General features: G+C 46.0%; 1 protein-coding gene across 4 annotated transcripts in view; it reads left to right on the forward strand.

Moving 5' to 3' along the window:
• The window catches only part of LARP1 (La ribonucleoprotein 1, translational regulator), a 78,966-nt gene that overhangs the window by 49,579 nt on the left and 5,492 nt on the right, over positions 1 to 23,895 (forward strand). For 2 of the 4 annotated variants that reach the window (XM_081134369.1, XM_081134366.1), the window contains exons 2-16: positions 7,932 to 7,993; positions 8,227 to 8,292; positions 9,225 to 9,399; positions 10,302 to 10,430; positions 10,505 to 10,711; positions 10,811 to 10,973; positions 11,788 to 11,932; positions 14,276 to 14,450; positions 14,574 to 14,743; positions 16,206 to 16,598; positions 17,394 to 17,517; positions 17,634 to 17,839; positions 18,306 to 18,412; positions 19,197 to 19,348; positions 21,969 to 22,113. In XM_081134369.1, coding sequence (XP_080990495.1) covers positions 9,276 to 9,399; positions 10,302 to 10,430; positions 10,505 to 10,711; positions 10,811 to 10,973; positions 11,788 to 11,932; positions 14,276 to 14,450; positions 14,574 to 14,743; positions 16,206 to 16,598; positions 17,394 to 17,517; positions 17,634 to 17,839; positions 18,306 to 18,412; positions 19,197 to 19,348; positions 21,969 to 22,113 — 2,240 coding nt within the window. In that variant the 5' untranslated portion in view covers positions 7,932 to 7,993; positions 8,227 to 8,292; positions 9,225 to 9,275. The remainder of the gene's footprint in view (positions 1 to 7,931; positions 7,994 to 8,226; positions 8,293 to 9,224; positions 9,400 to 10,301; positions 10,431 to 10,504; positions 10,712 to 10,810; positions 10,974 to 11,787; positions 11,933 to 14,275; positions 14,451 to 14,573; positions 14,744 to 16,205; positions 16,599 to 17,393; positions 17,518 to 17,633; positions 17,840 to 18,305; positions 18,413 to 19,196; positions 19,349 to 21,968; positions 22,114 to 23,895) is intronic. The other 2 variants (XM_081134367.1, XM_081134368.1) reach the window with 2 other exon arrangements.

The raw sequence follows: 23,895 nt of genomic DNA on the forward strand, positions 1-23,895 counted from the left end.
ATAGTACAGCCTGGGGCCTAGAGGCCTAAGTCTGAGACTTCTGGGGGAGTCCCTGTGCTGTTTTGTCGACTGCACACCTTCCCTGACCTCTGGTTCCCAGAGCTGCCCCCTGGTGTTTGGATTGAAGCACACTGGTTCCAACTCTGAGGAGGAAAGAGCATAGGTCTGAGTTCCAAACGGGGTTGCGGCTGCTGCTCTGTCATAATGCAATGGGGTAATTAACCTTCCTTCCCAGAAGAGAATTTTCTGGAAGTTCTTTGAGAAGTACCCATATCTATGTAAATTCCTTCATTTGGTAAATATTTACTGTGGACCTGCTATGTACAGGCTACAGTACTAAATTCCAGGGGCCCAGTGGGCAGGATAGAAAAGATCCCTACCCTATGCAACTCCCAGTTGCTCTCACCTAGGGCATGGTACAGGCTGGGGTGGGGGCAGGCTGTATCTGGGTTTCTAATCCCATCTCTGCTACCTGCTAGCCTGGTGACCTTGGACAAGGCATTTAGCCTATCTTCGGAGCCTCAGTTTCCTCATCTGTAATCTGGGAATCATTCATCACACCTACCTCCTAGAGTGGTGGTAGAAAATAACTGCTAGTTGAGCAGTCAGGGAGGGACTCCTTGGAAGAATCTATGCTGAGATCTGTGAGTAATGTCACATAGAATGTATGCTGTGTGACCTTGAGTAAGTCCCTTCCAAACAACTGAAATAACAGTGTTTTTGAAACAATTAAGTGAATTCACACATCGAAAGCAACTTAGACCAGTTTTTGGTACCTTCAGCACCCAGTAAAAAGCAGTTATTATTATTACTCTTTTAAACAGAACCAAATGTGCTGTTAGGAAAGTCTGGGTTAGGGAGCTGGCACTTGGAGGCCAGGGACTTCACTCGCTGCTGATATATTTCAGCTGTGGTGACAATTAGCTTTTGGGTAGGACTTTAGGGACTGGTACCAGCAGTGGGAGTGGCCACAGCCATCTTAGGGCAGTAGGGTCCATGTCTGCAAAAGAGTGTGGACACCAGGCTGCTTGGGTCACCAGGGGCTAAAGATAGTTGACTGCGGCTGGTCCTGGGCCCAGCTGGGTGATATCATGTGACCGGAGCCCTGCCCCTCCTCCCAAGCCTAGGGGCATAGACTCTGCAGTCCTGGGCTGACTGCTCGTTCTTTGAGTGGAGCCTCAAGATGGTCTGACCTTCTGAAGGTTTCTCTCCCTCTCTCTGTCCACCCCTCCCCACAAGGGCATCCTTCACCCCCATCCTATGTTTCATCTGCAGGACTAGGGGAAATTTGGGGTCGGAGGGCTGGGCAGAGAGAGGCTTCTGAGGACTAGTGGCAACAGCAACTGCAGTAGAAGAACTGGTGAACAAGGTAAGGAGGGTTAACCCAACACTCTGTAGCAGAATGTTCCTGCTTAGGAGTGTTAGGGTCAGTAGGGATGGGATGAAAAGCCTGTGGTCTCCAACCTCTTTCTTTGTGACTCCACTCCATCCCCAGGCTGGGTGACAACTAAGAATACACCTCGCTTTTCAGACACTGCCTCAGGCTGTCCTGAAATGGACAGGCACCCGTGGGTGATGGAACCCAGACTTCCTTTTCTGCCTGCCTCACCCTCCCAGCTTCAATGATTCTTTCCATAGTCAGGGTCTGGGCAGCAGCTCGGGCAGACGGTGGGGGCAGAATCCGTGTCAGGTGGGCTGGAAGCAATGCCCCTTTCCTCCCAGAGCTCCTGGGGTGCCAGAGGTAGGGACTTCAGCTGGGTATGCTTGGTGGCAGTTTCCCTTGTCCTCTCCCTGTGTAGGGGAGAAGGGGATTGTTAGGTTGCTAGCATTCAGTCCTAAGAGTGTCACTTGCCCTGTTCTGTGTGATAGTTTTTTTTGCACTGGGCCTTGGTTTTCCCCAGTGTGTAGAATGATACCTCTGCAGCCCTCCCATTGAGTGCCTTGCCTGTTGGCCACTCTGAGGAGGTAACTTGGACCCTTCTCTGTGTTAAGAACACATATTTTAGAGTCAGACTGCTTGACTTCAAATCCTGTTCTACTGCTTGCTGGCTGTTGTCTTAGCAAAAAAGCTCACACCGTTTGCCTTGGTTTCCTTGTTTGTAAAATGCGACCAATTAGAGAAACTAACTCAATGTTAGAACAGGGTTTGGTATCTGGTAACTGCTCACTACATATTATCCGCACTTGTTAATGTTATTACAACCACAGCTTGTTGTTAGCATCTCTCCTGCTTTGATGAGAAATCTCAGTGGTTGAGATCTTGCCTTCTCTTTTCTCATACCTCCAGATCTAATACTACCACCTTTTGTTTAGTTGAGGAAGGTGAGGCTCAAGGAGGTTGGTAGATAGTGTCCCCTAGGTGATAAAATCGATGAATGGAGTCTGAACTAGGACCCAGCATTGATAATAGGTAATCTGTTGCCTCTGAGTTAAGGCAGGGCTAGGGCATGGGTTCCTCTAGGAGCTAGCATTGCCTAGGATACTTCAGCCTGGGGAGGGCTCCCTGCTGAAGACTGAGGGTTGAGGCCATAGCCTCAGGAATTAGTACTTGGAAAGCAGTCCCTTTTCCCCCTCTGGTGTGAGATGGTGTAGAGGAAGGAGATGAGTGTGTGAACTTGCCATTAGTTAAACAACTGTCCTCTGTGTTGCCAGGCCCTGAGCTAGACACTGGGATTACTGCTGTGAAAGCAGCCTGGTTTCTGCCCTCAAGGAGCACGTGGTGGGGGGTAGAGTGGGGGTTAGATATGTAACCAGGCAATGAACAATTACAGGGAAGGCTGTGAGAACGCCTAGCAGGGGTACTTGACCTGTGATCTGCGAGGGCTCTGAGGGCTGCTCTGTCCAAGGAGGTTGACCAAGTGGTCAGGGATAGGGCAGCAGATGGGTGAGTATGAACACAAGCAAAGCCTAACAAATTACCTGTTTCCCAAGGTAGAAGTTTTTTTGCAGTCAGGGTAAACTCAGCCTTTTCAGATGCCAATCTCCAGGAGATTGGTGCCAGCCCCAAAATAAACATTTGGCCTTCCCCGTTCTCCTGGCAGTAAGGCCCGAAATCTCGTAGTCCTCTCGGGCCACCACTCTCAATCCCACAGGCTTTCTCCTTAGCCCAGACCCTTCTCACCTTTCACCCACACTGGTCCCTCAGTTTCAGTCCCAGCTTCTCCTTGCCAGTTCTTACCACAACCTGATAGATGAGTTTTATTCTCCTGTGTGCCTCTCCCCCTAAAAACCTTCACTAGTTTCCCCTTGGTTGACAAAGTTCTTGCTCCTTAGACTTCCTAGATCTGACCCCTCTCGGTAGCTTTTATTTCAAAAGGTGTCGGCAGCTTTAGGGATCTTTCTGGAACAAGACAATGTAGAAAACATTTTGTCTTTTCATCTGGCTTTGTAACAGGTGTTTATGGGTTTAGCCCCTTTGTAGGCTGAAAGAGACTATTTGAGGCTCTCTTCCTCTTCCGTGCTGAGTGAAAAGTTGAGTGACTAAATTTCAACTGAAAGGGAACTCTAGGCCTTCCCTATGCTCTTCCTTCCTCTAGCATGGCAGAGGTTTCTGCCAAAGCCTCCGTGGGGACTTGCAGTAAATTCCCCTTCCTTCTTTCCCCTTTCCTCTTTCCTGGGGAAACCTGCCCTGGAGCCCAGCCCATCTCCGAGGGCAGTGTCCTGAAGAAGAGCCAGGCTTGGGAGGGGGCTCATTTGTCATCTGAATCAGTGAATTGAGCCTGTTGATCCCCAAGAGTTTTTTCACACATACTCTGACTCTTCATGTTGAGAGATTATTTTATGGTTTCTTTATTGATGAGGATAGGGATTGCTTGGAAATATTAAACTTCCTTTGTGCATTTAAATTGTAATATTTAGCATTTACAGTTGACCCTTGAACACAGGTTTTTGAACTGCATGGGTCCACTTATATGTGGATTTTCCCCCCCAATGAATGCCTGTACTGTTTCAACCCACAGATGCAGAGGGTCGACTATATGCATTGATCTACACCATTTTATATAAGATACTTGAGCAGCTATGGATTTATCTGTGGGCAGGGTGGGGGTGAAGTCCTAGAACCAATCCCCTGTGGATACCAGAGACGACTTAGTTTGGGGTGAGTCAGAAGTCATATGTGGATTTTCTCCTGCACAGGGGTTGGTGCCCCCAATCCCTGCATTGTTTAAGAGTCAACTGTATTTAGCATTTGCTGTATGCTGGACACTACTATGCTCTGTTCAGTTAACTGTCACAGAGGCCCTCTGAGGTAAGGGATAGGACATTGAAGTTGCAAGGGGCAGAGTATGCAGGGACTCCGACCGAAGTGCCTCACATAGCGAAGTGTGTGCTCTTAGGGACTTGAAAGTGGAGGCACAGAGAGAATCTCAGGTTAGTTAGTGGTCAGCTACCGCACTTTACTGGGAAGCTCCCCTCTCTGCCCACCTACATCTCCCCACCCACCCCGTTGTTTCCTGTCATCCTGCATTAGCTGCAGTAGTTAACTCCTCTCTTCCCACCACTCTCAATAATATTAAGTAAAAATTGTGAGTTGGCCCGGCAGATACAGGATCCTGGAAAGTCTGCTTCCCCTCCCTCCGCCCCCCAGTGGAGATTTTGGTGAGCTACACATAATATACAGATGCATTTGGGGATTTAGGAAGCCCTTGGACCCCCTGGAAGTAGAGTCAGTGCTGACTATGGGCCTATGTGACAGAAAGCAGCTTTTCTCCTTTCCCAGATTCCCATTAGCTCCTAACTTGCCTTAGTCAAGGAAGAAGACACTCTGACAGCCTCTGTCTGCCATTTTCCTCCCCATGTAGAATGGAGTTCCTGTGTAAGGCCTGCCTCACCCCACTTCTTCCTCCTTCTCTACCTGAGAACTTCTCCCTACCATCAGTAACCCTCTTTACCAGGAAATACCAGGGAAATACCTAAGATTACACCAAGAAGGTTTTGGATCCATTCTGCCACCAGTGGACACCCTGAGATTTCTGGTGAGCTGAAGGAGCACTAGACAAAGGGAGTTGAGACTTCTAGCTCCCATTCTGGCTCTTCCTGGGGAAGCCCTTTCCCCTTTGGGGGCCTTGGTTCCCTGTGTGCAAATAGAGGGCATTAGGACTTAGAACTTATGGTCCTTTTTGCTGCTGTAACATTTTACAACTCTTTCTTAGGCAGGTGCAAGGTGGTGACTTTAGTGTTTCCTGAGCACTGTGTCTGGGAGCGGCTGGTGCAGGTTTCAGAATTCAGAGATGGGAGGTATGGGGCTGGTGCCTTTGCAAAGAATTGGTTTTCATTGGGAGCCCTTTCAGATTCCAGGCCCTATATGTATATTGGGGACATGTTTGTGCACTCACATGCACCTGGTAAAGGTAGGTGGGTGGCTAGGAGGGGACTCTGAAAGAGCTGTGTAATTGAAGTCAGTAAGCCTAAGTCTTTTTTCCATCTTCCTGAGGGGCCTGACAGCAGCTCATCTGAGCCTTCCTGGGTTTCCGTAGGCCTCACAGGATATGAACAGATCCAGGAGTAGTGTTTAAAGTAGTTCTCTCTCCCTAGTGGACTTTTCTGTCTCTTGGGGGACTTTGTTCTTCCTTGGGGCAGGGCTCCTAGTTGGGAGCAGAACAAGAGCAGGCCACTATGGGTGCTTGGGACAGAGGGACATTAGCTAGGGATGGGCTTTTTCATCAGACTTGCTCAAAACTAATTGAAGACTATTCTGTTTGCCCACACTAACCACATTTCCCAGTCAGCTTGGGATTGGTGGGCAAGTAGGGAGTCCATGGGATCTTTTAGCGGCAGGAGGGCTCTCCCATTAACTGGAGACTGAACTTTCAGTACTTTATTATATCCCTTTATGATATTGGTGAACAAAATATCAGGTAGGATGATCATAGGATCTGACTTCCCGGTTTAGAAGGAACAGACAGTGACCTAAAAAACTTTGCCTTGCTTTTTCCAAGATCTTTAGGAATAACTTAACTGCCGAACCTGATTCCCTTTTCCAACTTGTTAATGTACTTGATGTTTCAGGCCCTTGCCTGTGTTCCTCCTGGTAGCATTCAGGGAGTATTGGGGCCTACATTATGGTTCCAGGAGGAGTGATTTCCGCCATGTCTCAGGTGTAATTGAAACTAATCCTGTAAGAAATAGCTGCCTCTGGCAGGGTCCTGGTTCTGAGCAGCCTAGTCAGGGCACTGGGTGGTATTAGGCTTCTCTGGATCAACCCAGTATTAGCAAGACAATCAGTAAATAGCTCTCTGGGCCTAAGGGTTCCATCCTGTAGGGACTGAGATTTCTGGCTCTTCACTGCCCAGCACTGGGGATGGGGGGGATGCTGTGGGCCTGGGTTCCATGGCTTCATGTCTCAGAGGTGTGTGGGGTGTCTTGAGAGGCCAGTGGTTCCAGTCTGGAGTGGAAGCCAAGAATGCAGTGACTTCACAGAGTCAGGCAGGGACTCTTTCTACTCATTAAGGAAACATGGGTCTGATCAAGGAGTAGAACATTCCTTTTGAGACCAGCCTTGCAAATTTCTCTGCTCAGAGACTGGGGGCAGCTCTTGCCCTGGCATGGCTGGCCAACAGTGGAGACAGAGTGATTGGAGAGAAGTGGGTGAGCGGAGCCTTATGGGTCTCTGGGGGAGGAAGGGTTTAGAAACCCTTCAGAACCGTGTTGAGAAAACAAGTGTAGGTGTAGAAGGGATCAGACCTATTAGAGCCACTTCCTTAACACACACACACACACCCTCTCTCTCTCTCTCTCTCTTTCTCTCTCTCTCTCACACACACACACACACACACACACACACTTTTCTTTTTAAAAGCTCATGACTGTCGTTTTTGAAATTGCTAGAGAATTCCAAACAAAATTAAATTACTATAAACATACTGCTTAACTCCATAACTACTTAGTTATGTGTCCTTCCAGAGTTTCTACTATGTATATGTGCATATGCACATTTTTTGTTTTACCAAAATAGGATTGTAACTTTTCTCATTTATTATTTTTTTTTATTGATTTCAGAGTGAGAAAGAGAGAGGGAGAGAGACATAGAAATATCAATGATGAGAAAGTCATTGATCAGCTGCCTCCTGCATGTTCTTGCTGAGGACTGAGCCTGCAACCTGGGTTTGTGCCCTGACTGGGAATCGAACCGTGATCTCCTGGATCATTGGATGATGCTCAACTGCTGAGCCACGCTGGCCGGGCTCATTTATTTATCTCTTCACATCAGTAGAGATCGTTACCTTTTTAATGACTAAAAATTATTAAACAGTACTTTGGTGGACATCTTTGTAACACTTTTCTAATTTGTATCATTAGGAAAAATTCCTAAAAGTAGAACCATTGAGTCAAACGGGGCCTCACTTTTTCTTTGGAAACTTGGAAGGTAGACAGACAGAATTTTTCCTGAGTGTCTAACTTTCCCATTGACCACAGGCCATTGAGGACAGAGCTGGCCCTGGTGTGTGAGGGCTTAGAAGAGGTCCCTGAACTTACTGATTGCCCAGTTAGAGTTTTTATCTTGCCTTCCCTGTGATCACTAGCCCAGGTCTGCTCACACACAGATTTCTAGAATGTTAGAACCAGAGAGGGTCTTTTACCTTTCCTTTAGGAATCTGAGAGTTAACTCTGGCATGGACTCAGTCTGCCATGGACCTACTCCAGGTCTCAGTGCCCTTTTTTCAAGGGGATATAGGGCTATGAGAGCCGTCCCACCTCAGAGTCAAGTTCCTGGGGTTTTGGCTGCTAATTGTTCCATGAGCTCACTTTCCATGATTTCCTCAGAAAGGCTGGTAAGATTGTTATTGGCATTTGAGCACGTGTCCTTTATGTCTTCCTCCTTTGGGAACCTACAGGTTGCTTGGTGGAGCGGGAGTGGTGATAGGAGTGAGGAGCTGGTGGTAGTCCTCTCCCATGGGCTCTGCATAACCATCTCTCCCTTGTTCCCACAGAACATTCTGTTCCTGCAAAGGTGGTGAGGGCAGCAGTTCCTAAACAGCGCAAAGGCAGCAAGGTAAGGAATAGGAGTAGGCAACCCAAGGGGACTTTCTGGAGATGGTGACCTCTTTCCTATTCTAGTTGAGTGCTTCTGAGCTGCCAGGTAGTTCTGGATTCTCTTTGTGTTGATGATCCTAGTGGGAAGACTGATTTTGACCTGTGATCTCTTGATGGAGCTGTGTTTTGGGCAAGGGGATGAATGGCAGAGGCAGGGTCACACCAGAGCCCTCACAGAATGTGATTTTTCAGGTTGGTGACTTTGGAGATGCAATCAACTGGCCCACACCTGGAGAGATAGCCCACAAGAGTGTGCAGGTGAGTCTGAGGAGAGGGATGGGTAGGATGGAACTCTGTCTACATGTATACATTTGGCTTTTCAAGCTTTCAAAGCTTTAGGTCTTGCCTTAAAGGGAATGGTTGGTACAATTTGGGCAGCACAGAAATAGCTAAGAGTCATCGTTTGAGCCCTGGCTGTGTATCAGGGACTGCCAGGTGCTGTCTATTCATTTCATCTAACCCTCACAGTGACTCCAAGATAGGTGCTTTAATGATTCCTGTTTTATAGATGAGGCCACTAAGGCTGGGAGAGATTAATTACTAGTCCTTAATGGCCAAGTGGGGATTGGAAGTCAGATATGTTGCATTATTCCAGAACCTGTGTTCTCCATCACTATACTTGGATTGCCAGAAAGTGGTCATTGGCCAGGTACCGCCTCTAGACCACATGTCTTGGGGAAGCTTTATAGCTCTTCTTAGTCCCAGCAAAGGAGGGGCTTCTGGCCAGTCCTCTTCTTCCCCATGCTTTTGTTCTAGGCTGACGGTCTAAGTCCCTCCCTGGTTGTGGCTACTCGCCTTTAGTTTGCAGACAGGGTTGGTATGGACGGGGCCGAAGGCCAGCATCTTCTTCATCCCACAGACTACCTGGATGTGGTCCTGTTGCAGGGAATAAATAAACATTTGGCTTTGTGAGCCTCAGCCTCTCTGTCCTGGAGGTTGTCTCTTTTGCTTAGATTTAAGGAAGCCAGAGAGGCAGGTTGTCTCCCACCTTCTGTCTGTGTGACCACGCTCCCCAATGAAAGCATCTCAGGCATGAAAACAGGACCTTTAGAATGCATCCAGCCCAACCTGCCATCGCATGCCTCAGCTACTCCTGCCCTGTCTTTCTAGTGACAGTGGCTCCCTTCCATCTATCCCAAGAGACTTGCAGACTTAGCACACCCCCCTGTCACTTTACTTCCTGCTTATAGCCACAGCCCCACAAATCTCAGCCTGCCCGTAAGCTGCCACCCAAAAAGGACATGAAGGAACAGGAGAAAGGAGAGGGGAGCGATAGTAAGGAGAGCCCGAAAACCAAGTCGGATGAGTCGGGGGAGGAGAAGAACGGGGACGAGGACTGCCAGCGAGGGTGTCAGAAGAAGAAAGGTGAGTGACTTGGAGCACGGCTTGGGAGGAGGTGGCAGGGCAGCACTACAGAATGACAGAATTTGAGGGCTACAGAGGAATTTCAGGAGCCCCGAGAAATCCTTTGGAGGCTGGCTGGTGTAGGCCTCTGGGCCAGTAGTTTCACTTCAGCCATCAGTCGATCAGATCCTTCTCTTATTAAACAAGCATTTGGTAAGCCCTGTTCTGAGCAGTGAGGCTCCAGCAGTGCACAAGACAGGTGAGGTCCCCACCTCAGTATTCTTTGTGTGTCTTAATATATTGCTGTCCCGTGAAAGATTTCATTTGAAGATAAGAGTTCCCATTGCTCTGGCTGAAACTAAGGTTAGGGCACAAGTTTGGCTGCTCTAATAGATATCCAAAGTAATAGTGATTGAACAAGACGGACGTTTCTTTCTCCTGATAGCGCAGTGTAAGTAGGCCAGGCCCAGAATGGCAACTCGTTGATTCCTTTTTATCTTGCTGTGGTGTGTTGGCGCTTCTCGTCCAACATGGCTTGCTATTACCCACTCATTTCAGCTAGCAGGAAGGGAAAAAGGGGAGAGTGCCTTTATTTTAGGGACTCAACATGGAATTGACTACTTTCAGCTCCCATAGCCAGAACTTTGGCATGAGTCTAAAAGGAGCCCGGAGAGTGCAGTCTTGATTCTGGGCAGCCATGTGTCTGGCTCCAGAAGGGAGTCCTCTGACCATGGAGAAATTGGTATTGAGAGTCCCCCAGGAGTGTCCATCAAAATGAAGTCCAGCATGGGAAAAGAATTTGCCCAAGGTCACCAGATTGTTGTTCAGGCCTGAAGCCCTGGGCAGGGGTAGAAGGTTGGGGCTAAGTATAGCTGGGAGGGACCTCCTTCAAGCCCTTCTCGTGTGCCTATGCTGTCCTCCAGGGAACAAACACAAGTGGGTCCCATTGCAAATAGACATGAAGCCTGAAGTGTCCAGAGAGAAACTGGCCTCCCGCCCTGTTCGCCCGCCAGAGCCACGACACACACCTGCTAACCGCGGGGAGATCAAAGGTATGTGCCACCTACTATGGAGGGCCTGGGTATTGGGGTCACCCTCAGGCCTGACCCAGAGCCCTCTCTCATAGGGTCTGAGCCTGCCACCTACATGCCTGTGCCTGTGGCCCCCCCCACTTCAGCCTGGCAACCAGAGACCAAACCGGAGCCTGCCTGGCCTGACCAGGATGAGACATCGAGTGTGAAGAGTGATGGGGCTGGTGGGGCACGGGCTTCCTTCCGCGGCCGTGGACGGGGGCGTGGTCGTGGCCGGGGACGTGGCCGGGGTGGCACTCGAAGTACGTGAGGCCCCTTTGGGCTCCGGGATGTCCCAGGGAGTGCGGCGGGGGCAGTGGGCAGGAATCGCCTCTCCCTCATGACACCCATTTTTCCTGTAGCCCATTTTGACTACCAGTTCAGCTACCGAAAGTTTGATGGTGCAGAGGGTCCTCGAACCCCCAAGTACATGAACAACATCACCTACTACTTCGACAATGTCAGCAGCACTGAGCTTTATAGTGTGGATCAGGAGCTGCTCAAAGACTACATCAAGCGCCAGATGTGAGTTGGTGGGAATTTTCTTTCTGGGTAGGGGTTTGGGGGCTGCCTGAGTTTGGCAGCTGGGCAGAGTAGGGCTGGACAGGCCTTTCAGTTGCTCCTCTAGCTGGAGCTAAGAAAGATAACTTTCTCTCATCTTTTAAGCTAATTTTTCATAAAGTTATTGTTTACTACAGAAGTAATACCATATTTACCTTAAGAAAATTATAAATTGTCACTAACCAAATGGAAAGAAGATATATGGACTACCCCCTTCCGTGCAGAATGCTAGCAAGCATTGAGTCCTCACTATTGGTGAGGCTAAGTGCTTGACAGGCATTCTCATATTTAATCCTGCAGTTGTCAACTTAATTCCTCTGAGCTGGTTTTATCCCCATTTTATAGATGAGCAAACAGGCCCAGTACTTTGCCCAGTGTCTCACAACTAGTAAGTAACAAGGCACATAGTTGAATCCGTTTCTGTCTGATTGTAAAACCTTTGCTCCTAACTACTACAATATATTGTCTCTCAGTCCAGTGGGGGAGCCATACAAGGAAATAGATCATGGCCCATAGAGTTCAATAAGTGTTTTTAGGAGCCAAAGAGGGAGGGAGTTTTCTAGGCATGCAAAGGGGCTGAAGGGCAGAGGGAATGGTTTGAGCCAAGGCTGGGAAGCCATGAGAGGATAACATTTCTTTCATTCCTTAAAACCATTGTATGTACACTAGGGACACAGAGGTAAGTCAGGCTATGTGAGGTTGCTGGGGTGTACAGAAGAACAGGGAAGGCCTGTTTGTAAATGATAAAGCAATCATACCTGTTCTCCCCTCCACCTAGTGAATACTACTTCAGCGTGGACAATTTAGAGCGAGACTTCTTCCTGCGACGGAAAATGGATGCAGACGGTTTCCTTCCCATCACTCTTATTGCTTCCTTCCACCGAGTGCAGGCCCTTACCACTGACATTTCACTCATCTTTGCGGTATGTCTCTTTCCCTGAGCCTGGGGTGCAGGGGAAAGAACGGTCTTGACTTACAAAGCTGGAGTTTGGACCAAGGCAGGAAACCTTGGAAGAGAGCCCCCATTTGATTACTTCTGCTAAAGTTCCAAGGCCTCTCTCCCTATCTCCTTTTTCTTCCCTCCATCCCTCTGTCCCCCTTTTATTACGGAAATTTTCTCACAGGTACAAAAGTAGACAATGTATAATGAACTCATCGCCCTGCCTCAGCAATTTGCAACTCATGGCCAGTTTTATTCCATCTACCCCCTAATTTGTTTTCTCTCCCAGATTATTTTGAAGAAAGTATCCGGTAACCTGACATTTCATCCATGTTTCATTACCTGTCTAAAAGATAAAGACTTGTTAAAAAATACATACATAATCACAATATCATTATCCCATGTAGAAGTATTAATAATTCCTTAAGATTACCAAATACTTGGTCAGTTGCAAATTCACTCCACTTGCCAAAAAAATTTCTTCTAGTAGTTTATGAGACCCATGTGTTCTCATAAATGTCCCCTCCCCTCATTTTTCCTTGTAACTTATTATTTGAATAAACAGGGTTGTATATCTTGTGGACTATCTTGTAGGACACAGTAGTGTCATTTAACATGTTCTATACTCCAAATTTTTTGTAAATTGGTGATCTAGAGGCTTGATCAGATTCAGGTTTGGGGTTTCCTCCCCCCAACTCCTTTTCAAGAGTACTTTAGAGATACTTTGATTCTCCCTCTTGTGATAGAATCTTCTCTTGGTGATCATTGCCTTTTATTTCATTGGGGATTGCAAATGCTGATATTCTCATTCTGTCAATCCATCTTCATGTGTTACCTGAAATACCTTTTAAGGAGAATCTTTGCTTCTATTAAAATTCAGGACTATAAGGTCTTTACTTAGCCCTAAAGATCTCTGACTTATTCCATGCCAGAACTCTGATGACATCAGCATTAGGATTTTTACTTCACAGTTTATACACATTATTATTATACCTACAAACAAGTGGGGGGTTTTTTTTGTTTGTTTTTTTGGTTTGTTTTGTTTTTTCTCTACTTACAGAGTCAGATACTGTATTTTCAATTTGTTTGAAATAATCTTTGGGTATTGTGTCTTTAGCTTGATATAGTTTCATTTTGCTCTGCAGTTTTGTGGATTGCTTCCCCCCCACCCCCCAATTTCTAATTTATTTTACATTCATGTAAAACATTTACATGATTCCAAATCTGCATAGTGATATTCAATAGAAATCTGACCTAAAATTCTTTCGCTTCCACCTTTTCCCCTCTCTTCCCCTGTAGGTAACCTTTTTGGAATCCTTCTATTAAAAAATAAGCACGTGCCTCTATATATATATTTGTCTCCTTCCTCTTCCTTGCATGCATGGTAACACATAACGCATGTATTTCTCCACCTGTGTTGTTTTCACTAAGTATATCTGGGAGCATAGTAGTATAGAATAAAAAAGATACTCTATCCTTTTTACAGTTGGATATATATCTCTTCATTATTTTGTCATGTGTCTTTGGTGTAAATTTCTAGAATAAGATTGGCTGAACTAAAAGACAAGTGCTTATGTAATTTTGCTAGCTGTTGCCTAATTCTCTTTCCAGGGATGGGCCTTTTGTATTCTCACCAGCAGTATGCGAGAGTGCCTCTTTCCCCAGCCTCACCAACAGAGGATGTTGGGACATGTTGAAATGTTTTCCTCATCCATTTAAAATATTTTTAAAAGAAAACTCTTCCCCTCTCTTCTCTTCACCTCTTTTCCTAGAGACAAACACCTGTAACAGTTTACCTGGGAATTCTAGAAAAATTTGTATTTGTATGTTTTTACTCAAGCACCAATAGGATCTTATACTAACACACCTAGACCTGTTTTTTGTGCTTTTTCCGCCTCAGCACTTGTGTGAAGCTGTTTTTAATGTCTGAGTAGTGTTCCCTTGAGTGGCTATGCCATAATTTATTTAAATTGCCTGTGTGGTGGCAAGTTAGGAAGTTCCCACATCTTTTTCTGTTATGCACAATGTTGCTCTAAACCGCCTTTTGTGTGTGTCTTGTCACCTGTTTGTGCAAGAATCTCTTGGGCAGATTACTGGATGTAGAATGGCAGGGTCAGAGGGCAGGTGTGTTTTTCATGTTCATGCCCCCTACGAGTTTGAACATCTCATTTGTCCACCAGTCGTGGAAGGTGGTGCCAGTGTTCTAATACTCCTACCAGCCCTGGACTCATACCCAAGCTCGTGGGGGCGCAGTCATCTACAGGCTTCTAAATCTCAGTCCGTCCAAGACTTTCCTCTGCATCCTCTCCCTTTTTCTCTCCTGCAGGCCCTAAAAGACAGCAAGGTGGTAGAGATTGTTGATGAGAAAGTCCGCAGGAGGGAGGAGCCGGAGAAATGGCCTCTTCCTGGTCCCCCAATAGTGGATTATTCCCAGACCGATTTCTCCCAGCTGCTCAACTGCCCTGAGTTTGTCCCCCGCCAGCACTACCAGAAGGAGACAGGTATGTACGCTGCTGGCATATTGGTGCCTCCCTTTGCCCTTGCCCTCCGGCCGGCAGTCCTCCTCAGGGCCAGCATCATGAGGAGGACTGGAGGAATGAGGACCCTACCTTTCCACCCTTCAGAGTCGGCTCCTGGCTCTCCTCGTGCAGTCACCCCAGTGCCAACCAAAACAGAGGAGGTCAGCAACCTAAAGACACTGCCCAAGGGCCTGTCTGCCAGCCTGCCTGACCTGGATTCCGAGAACTGGATTGAAGTGAAGAAGAGGCCTCGGCCCTCCCCAGCACGACCCAAGGTGGGTCGGCCTGTCCTAGGGCCCAGGCTGGAGTGCTTGGAGGGAATATCACATAGAGCTCTGGGCTTTGAAGGGCTGTCGGGCAAGCTGGTGGCTCAGGGTGTAATGTGAGCTGAGGTCACCAGTGACTGCAGGGGGTTGATGTGACGTGTTTCCATTGTCAGTGGTCCCTCAGGACAACCCTAGCTGCGTGAGTTCCTGAGTGGCATTTTCATAGGAGGAAATCATGTAGCTTCTGGCAGCAGTGTTCCAAGTTTCTTGATGGTTAGCTGTTCTTTTTGCCCCGTCTGAATCTCTGGGACTGCATTTTAAGTGCCTTTTCCCTGAATTTGTCTTCATTGCACCTATATAAGCCCCTCAGGCCCTCAGAAAAAGGAAGAGACTGGGAGCAGATTCATAGCCTGGATGTAGAGTTAGTCTATGGACTAGAACACAGATCTCATGTCACTGATGGCCAGTGACTTTCGGGCCCATATTTAATATCTCAAGGCTGCAGTTTGCCTTCCCCGCCTTCAGATGGAGGGATTCGACTGCTGTAGAAATAGTAAGGCAACGTATGAATAGTACACATTGAGGTTGCTGTTAGAGAAGTGTTTTGCTCTCAAACTAAATTACTGCTCCCCTTTCCAGGAGCAGACTTTGCTCCATCTACCTCCCCACTCCCTATGCCCTCTTTAGTCCAGGGCTTGTGAGAGGGCCTCAAAGATGACCTTGGACTTTGGGTCTTTAGAATTCTGTACTCCCTTTTCCATTGTACCACTATAGTCACTTCTTCCAGGGAGTCTTCCCTGACTATCCTCATTGGTTAAGTGCCCCTCTCCTTATGTACTCCCACAAGTCCTATTTATAGTCTTCACCATACCACCTGCACTTGGATGGCTTGTGGTTGACTTTTTCCTTTTTTTCCACTAAACTGTGAGCTCCTTAAATTCAAGGACTTTGTCTTATTCATTACTATGCTTTTAGGGTTCTTCATACAGGGCCTGATACCAGTGGGTTTGCTCGTTCATCAAATAGTTGAACTACTATCACTAGGTCCCAACCTAGGTACTGAGGATAAGATGAAAAGCAAGGCAGATACGGGTCTTGCCTCATGAAGCTGTATGGAGAGATGAATAAATGGATGATTGAACCTGCTGAACTGCTGTGTGCCCCCTCCCAGGTTAGGTGCTGTGTAGGATATAGAGGCAAATGAGAGTATAGTTTCTACCTGTAGGGAACTTGTCATCTCATTGTTGGTGAATGACTGTAATGTGAGCTGTATGTAGAGAAACCTGGAATCCTGTGGGACATCTTCTCCCCATGAAGCTGCTTCCAAGGCACATGTGACTTGCTGGCATTATTAGAGCACAGTTGTGACAATATATTGTTGTGGGGCTGGGACCTCTATTGTAGGACAGCTATAGAACCTGATCTAGGGCACCCTGGTGATTCTCTTTCCCCTTGTTTATCCCCGTGTTAGAAGTCAGAGGAGCCTAGATTCCTCCACCAGACCTCTCTGCCTCAGCAGCTGCCCTCTCAGCAGCTGATGTCCAAGGATCAGGATGAGCAAGAGGAACTAGATTTCCTGTTTGACGAGGAGATGGAGCAGATGGATGGGCGGAAGAACACCTTCACTGCCTGGTCTGATGAGGACTCTGATTATGAGATAGATGACCGAGATGTCAACAAGATCCTCATTGTCACTCAGACACCACCTTACATGCGCCGGCACCCAGGGGGGGACCGCACAGGCAACCACACCTCCCGTGCCAAGATGAGTGCTGAGCTGGCCAAGGTCATTAATGATGGGCTCTTCTACTATGAGCAGGACCTGTGGACTGCAAAGTTCGAACCTGAGTACTCCCAGATCAAGGTAAGTTCTAACGTAGCAGTGAGGGTGGGGCCTGGGGTGCCAATAACAAATGGGAAGAAAGAAGGCTAATTAGCCATGTGACCTTGGGCACAGAACCTCACTATCCTCAATATGAAAAGGCGGTTGATAATTGACACCTGACTGGGACATGGACAGCGAAAAAAGATGTTTAAACACTTTGTAAGCTGCCAGTGTGCAGGATGGTTACTGTGCCACCTGCGTGTCCATATTTAGGGTCGTGACAGTCTAGAATAAAGATTAGATTGACATTTTTATTCTAAAATATTTAGGCACATATAAAAGTTTAAAAGTCTTTTAAGAAGCTTGCTTTGAGCTTGGAAGATGGAGAAAAGATAGGTCTTTTATAAAATCGTTGCTGCTTGGAGCAGTCAAAACCTCTGTTGCAGGTTTTTACAGAGTAGGTATATGTGGAGGTGGGTGGGCCTTTGGTAAGCCTGTGTAGTAAGTAGCAGTGTGTTTAGTGGAAGTGAGGAGAGAGTAGCAGCAGTGAGAGATCTGGGGGAGTCTGCATTGAGTTCCTGGGGAGCTGGAGTCCTAATCTGTCCTGTTGCACATAGGTCTGGGCAAATACTACCCTTCTGGGTTAGCACACTTGTGCCCAGGTAACTGGGGTTGAGGAATGGTAATGGGGCATCTGAGAGCCTGGGGACCAGAATTCCACGTATGTGGATGTGGGAGGTACCCTCTCCAGCTTCCTGCACATCTTGATTCCTAAACAGGCTAGGGCAGTCCTCTTACTGACATCTTTCCCCACCCATCTCGTATCCTCTGCAGCAGGAAGTCGAGAACTTCAAGAAAGTCAACATGATCAGCCGGGAGCAGTTTGACACACTAACCCCTGAGCCCCCTGTGGATCCCAACCAGGAGGTCCCTCCTGGGCCACCTCGATTCCAGCAAGGTGAAGGGTGACACTGGGGACCCTGGCCTGGGTTGGAGGGACAGGGGAGGTGGCCTTCCAAGGATAGACAGTCACGGGCCTACCCCTGCTTGCTGACCCTGCTCTGCCTCTTGCAGTTCCCACTGATGCCCTGGCCAACAAGTTGTTCGGTGCTCCTGAGCCCTCTACCATTGCCCGCTCTTTACCAACCACTGTCCCAGAGTCTCCAAACTACCGCAATGCCAGGACCCCCCGCACTCCCCGGACACCACAGCTCAAAGACTCAAGCCAGACGTCACGGTTTTACCCAGTGGTAAAGGAAGGACGGACACTAGATGCCAAGGTGAGGCGCTCCTGCTGAGCTACTAGGAGTCTTGGGCCCACTTTGCTGCATCCCATTGCTTTGCTTCTCTCTCTTCAGCCTTGTCTAAACCAAGAGAGTACCAGATTCCCCACCTGCTCTGTGTTCTTAGGCTGGTGGGCCCAACCTGGGACTGAGTGACTACATTCTACAAAATGGACTGTATGTGGGAGTGGTGGCCCCATGGAGCTATGATAAGACCTAAGGAAGACTGACCAGGTGTAGGTCCTTGGGCAAATCACTTCGCTCCCAAGCCTCGACTTCTTCCTCTGTGAAATAGGCGTATCATCTCCTAGCTGTGGACATTATGAGATAATAGATATGAAAATGATTTGTAAATTGTGAGACGGCACACACATATGAGGGGATCTTAAACCTACAAAATGCTTGCTGCTCCTCACAGTTGTATGAGTACAATAAATAACGAGTCCTGGACTGACCTTTGCAGATGCCTCGGAAAAGGAAGACAAGACACAGCTCCAACCCACCCTTGGAGAGTCATGTTGGCTGGGTGATGGATTCCCGAGAGCACAGGCCCCGGACTGCTTCCATCAGGTGCGGGGCTTTGGGGAGGAGAGATCAGGTTGACTGGGGTGGGTGGGAGAGCCATGAGATCGATGGGACCAAGAAAATAGAACCTCTTTGGTAAGAAAATTTAAAGAAAAGGACTTTCATCTAAATCCAAAAAAACCACTAGTCATCTAGAAAGCTTCATCCAGGTTCTGGGAAGAGGAAGGCTTCTTTCTAAAACAGCAGTGTCACAGCCACTTGGGACCAGATTCTCAGAGAATATCCTTGAGTTGTCTTCAAACAAGGATATTTGCTGCCCACCTCAGGATAGCCAGGTAGTTGAATAAAAATACAGATTCCTGGGGCTTGCTGGGGTTAGGACCTAGGTTCTTTTTTGTGTATTTTTAGTAAAATAGCCCAGACCAAAAATAAGCATGGTTTTAAGGAAAATATAGATGGATTAACCCATAGTAGCTCGTTGAGGGAAGGTAAATGTTAACTCAGGATAAATAAATGGTTAAATGCTCAGGTTTGGGTTTGGGCATTGGGCATATCTCAGCCTTTAAATAGCTTCATGACCTGGGATGAGTCTCCCAATCTCTGTGAGTCTTAACGACCTCTTTGTAAAACTCTGAAGGTTGATGCAAAGAGCAAGTCAGATCCATTGATATAAGTCAAGGGCCCAGCACAGTACCTGGGTCTCCTTATTTGTTGCCCTGTGAGAGGCTGGATCTTGGCTAATGGAAGAGACCTAGAGGGGTGGCTGCTAACCTGACAGCCAGCTGTTCCGGGGAACCTGGTGACACTATCTCTTTCATGGCCTCTGTAGCTCCAGCCCCTCAGAAGGGACGCCTACGGTTGGCAGCTATGGCTGTACCCCTCAGTCGCTGCCCAAGTTCCAGCATCCTTCCCATGAGCTGCTCAAGGAAAATGGCTTCACACAACACGTCTACCACAAGTATCGTAGGCGCTGCCTTAATGGTAAGAAGCACAGGGGGAAGGGGCTGAGCCTCTGGGGCCACTACTTAGATCCATAGTATAAGTGCTGGTGGAGTAGGTGACTATTTCCTTTGACCTCAAAGCAAGAAGTGGTGTGACATAGCAAGAAGGAATAAAATTAGACTCGAGCCAGGTAGTTTTAAGGAGGCTAAAAGAATCTGGTACTCAAAACATTCCTGCTCCTTGATCTTCCTCTATTGATATAAAAGATATCAAGAGTTTTCCTATTTCTGGTAAGACTACCAACTCAGCCATTGTCCAGCGTGGTCTACTGTCCATTGCAAAAGGTATGTGTGAGGCAGAGTATGTTCTTGAGAACGGGTTGCCTAACTATGGGTAGGCCAGATCCAGCCAGCAGCCTATTTCTCTATTAGAGTCCTTGAGCTAAGGGTAGTTTTTACATTTTTAGAAGGTTGTGGAGGGGGAAAAACGAATTTATGATAGAATTTATGATATGTGGCTTGCAATGCCTAAAATATTGATTCTCTGACCCTTCACAGAAGAAAGTTTGCTAACCCTGCCCTAGATGATAGTAAAGGAAAGAACCACTCTAGGTGCTCTCACGTTTCCTTTTATCACAAAAGGGGATGCCTTTTAACTATAGGTTTCTGTCATGTTCGCTGTAAAAGTACTGAAACTAATCTTAATACTTCTAATTATTACCTCATTTGACCCCTTTCATTCAGCAGAGCATGGCTGCTAAATGCTTGGTTCTTCACCTTACTTTCCTCTTCACTTCCTCTGCATGCATGTGTATGTGGAGTAACAGCTTCACTGAGATACAATTTATATACCATACAGTTCACCCATTTAAAGTATTGAATACATTACATCTTGGCCTTTGGGCTAAGATCAAGTGTAGTATCTGTTCTTATCAGTTTAATATCTGTTACGTCCTCTGTCCGAGGATAATATATTAAATGGATTTTTTTTTTTTTTTTTAAATGGATTTTTAGAACAGGGAGATGGAATAGGAGCTTGTTCTATCCACTCTTCACATCGACCTGGTATTGCAGTACTTCCATGAATGGTGCACGCACACACACAAAATAAAGTGTACCATGCAGTCACCAGAAACAATTCTAGAACATTTCATTCCCACAAAAAGAAAGCCGACCCCTTACCTGTAACTCCCCAACACCCCCTTTCCCCTAACTCCTCCCAGGCTTATACAACCCCACCTATTCTCTATCTCTGGACTTTTTGTATTAATGGAACGGTACATTGTTTTCAAGGTTCATCTATGATATAGCATGTATCTATCAGTAGTTCATTCTTTTCATTGCCAAATAACATTCCATTATATGGATATAGCACATTTTGTTTATCCATCCATAATTGATGGGCATTTGCGTTTCCACTTTTTGTCTATCATGAATAATGTTGCTATGAACATTTCTATACAAGTTTTTGTGTGGATGTAGGTTTTCATTTGTCTTGTGTGAGAGAGTGGAAATTGCTGGGTCTTATGGTAATTCTATGTTTAACCTTTTGAGGGAACTCGAAATTCAAAAGTGGCAGCACCGTGCCCTGGCCAGTTTGGTTCAGTGGTTAGAGTGTCAGCCCTCAGATTGAAGGTTCCCACATTTCAGCCAGGGACACGGCTCATACCTCGGCCCCGTTCAGGGCCATGCAGGAGGCGGCCAGTTGATGTGTTCCTCTCACATCGATGTTTCTCTCTCTCTCTCTCACTTCCACTCTCTCTGAAAAGCAATGGAGAAAATATCCTCAGGTGAGGATTTTAAAAAAACAAAACAATGGCAGCACCATTTTATTTTCCTAACAGCAATTTCTCCGCATCCTCTCAACACTTGTTATTGCCTGTCTTGATCATAGCCATCCTGGTAAATATGAAGTGATACTTCCTTATGGCTTTGATTTGCATTTCCCTGATAGCTAATAATATTGAACATTTTTCCTTGTTGGCCATGTTTATTCTTCTTTGGAAAAATGTCTATTCAGATCCTTTGCCTGTTTAACTGGGTTATTTGTCTTTATTATTAAGTTAGAGTTCTTTATGTAATTTTTAGATACAAGTTTCTTAACAGATATGAGATTTGCAAATATGTTTTCCCATTCTGTGGGTTGTCTTTCTTTTGTTAGTATCCTTTGAAGCACAAAGATTTTTAATTTTTTTTAATGATAATCAGATTTATCTATTTTTGCTTTTTTGTGTACTGTTTTTAAATGTTACCACTTTGTACTTGTTAATATTGTAGAACTCCTGGAATTATTATTGATAATCAGTAATGAAGACTATAACTTGTCAGAATGTACAAGTTACTTGTTCATGCTTTTCTTTGTTCTAACTGTGTTTGAGTGCAGTACTGTTTGAGGTGAAGAGCTAGACCAGGATGACCTGGTTCAGAAGCTCCTGCCACCTGCTTCTGGTGAGGCACAGGCCCAGAGCCCTGCAGCAGGGCCCGCACAGGGTAGTTAGTGCTCCATGATATATATCCTGAAAGACCGAGGGGCAGGCGATGAGCAAGGGAATTGGGAGGTGCTGGAGAGAGGACCATGGTCCTTGAGCTCTAGGACCCATTTGTCCTCTGAAGCACTGGCAGCCTGGTCCTGATGTCTTTCCGTCTTTCTCTCCCATCAGAGCGGAAACGCTTGGGCATTGGCCAGTCTCAGGAGATGAACACTCTCTTTCGATTTTGGTCCTTCTTCCTCCGAGATCACTTTAACAAGAAGATGTATGAGGAGTTCAAGCAGCTGGCTCTGGAGGATGCCAAAGAAGGCTACAGGTGAGTGAGGTTGGGGTGGGGGCTCTGGCTGGTGCTTGGTGGGTAGTTAGTGGTCCCTGGTGGGTCCCTTCCAGAACTGTAACTGGAGATCTCTTGTGTATATACTTCATTTAAAATGTATTATTTTTTAATGGATAGTATATTCACTGGTTAAAGTTTCCGAGAGTTCAAAGATTATATAATGAGAAGTCTCCTCATCCCTTTCTCCTGCCATCTATTTCATTTCCCCATAGTCCCCCAGTAATGTTAGAATCTTGTGGGTCCTCTCTGGAAACATTTTGCCCATGTAAGCAAGGACATACACCTATGTAGTCTCACCTCTACCTCTTTGTTTACACAAAAGATGTCCTCTATTATATGTGCTTTTGCACCTTGATTTTCTAGTTAATGCTATATTTTAAAGATAATTCAAGCCCGGCCGGGCGTGGCTCAGCGGTTGAGCGTCAACCTAGGATCCAGGCAATCGGGGTTTGATTCCCGGTCAAGGCACATGCCCGGGTTGTGGGCTCAATCAGTGACTCTCTCATCATTGATGTTTCTATCTCTCTCTCTCCCTCTCCTTTCCTCTCTCTGAAATCAATAAAGATATATTTAAAAAAGAAAAGAAACATCTCTTAAAAAAAAAAAAAAAAAAAGGATAATTCGATATCCACCCATAAATGACATTCTTGTTCCTTTTATATAGTCTGTATGTTCTTACACTCTATGGATGTACTGTAATTTATTTAACCAGTCTCCTAATAGATACTTAGGTAATTTTCAATATTTTACTGTTTAAAAATCTTTTTAGACTCTTCTTTCTTTTTCCCAAGTAAAATGTGTTCTCTAAGGAATTTGAGAAGTATAGATGTGCTTAAGGAAGCTAGGGGGAAACATGCCTCAGTGTTAAAGCTCTGCCGTATTTCATGTTTTTTAAATCATCCTGTGAATGCCTTTTTGTATTTTATTTATCATGTATAAGCATGAACATGTTTCCATGTTGTTAAAATAATTGACTTTTTTGCCTTTTATAGAAGTTATGTGTTTTTGTCTGAAAGTTTAGATAATACACATAAGGTCACTTGAAAAGTTCCAACTCCCAAAGATAACCAGTGTTGCTATATTTAAGTGTATGCCCTTCTAGACTTTGTGTGCATGCATAGATGTAAAATTTACATATTTGTTTACAAAAATGGGCTCATTCTACATTTAACACTTTGAAACATGTCTTCCACTTGATAATATCTCATAAGCATTTGTCAGTATCATCAGTGTTGTAATTTTTAATAGCTTTATATTATTCTATTGAACAAATTTACCATGTTTTTTTCTTTCTTTCTTTAAAAAAAAAAAAAATTATTGATTTCAGAGAGAGGAAGGGAGGGGTAGAGAGCTCTAGAAACATCAATGATGGGAGAGTCATTGATCTGCTGCCTCCTGCACGCCCCCTACCGGAGATTGAGCCTGAAACCCGGGCATGTGCCCTGACCCAGAATTGAACTGCAATCCCCTGGATCATAGGTTTTTGCTCAAATGCTGAGCCACGGTGGCCGGGCACCATGTTTTTCTTAACCACTTCTCTATTCTTAGACATTTAGATTTTGTTTAATAATTCTACTATGAACAGTTTTGGTATTTCTGTAAAATCTAACTGCATTTTTGGCCGTTTCTCTAATGTGTTCCTAGAAGTGAAATTTCTGAATCAAATAAATGAAGACCTACTAATTGGCATGTAGTCCTTGCCATGCAAATGTCTTTGCAAAGAGCTTATCTCAGGGATTGTCAAGATTTTTCTGCAAAGGG

The sequence above is a fragment of the Miniopterus schreibersii genome (assembly GCF_964146895.1).
Source record: "Miniopterus schreibersii genome assembly, chromosome: 4".
NCBI classification, from domain to species: Eukaryota; Metazoa; Chordata; class Mammalia; order Chiroptera; family Miniopteridae; genus Miniopterus; species Miniopterus schreibersii.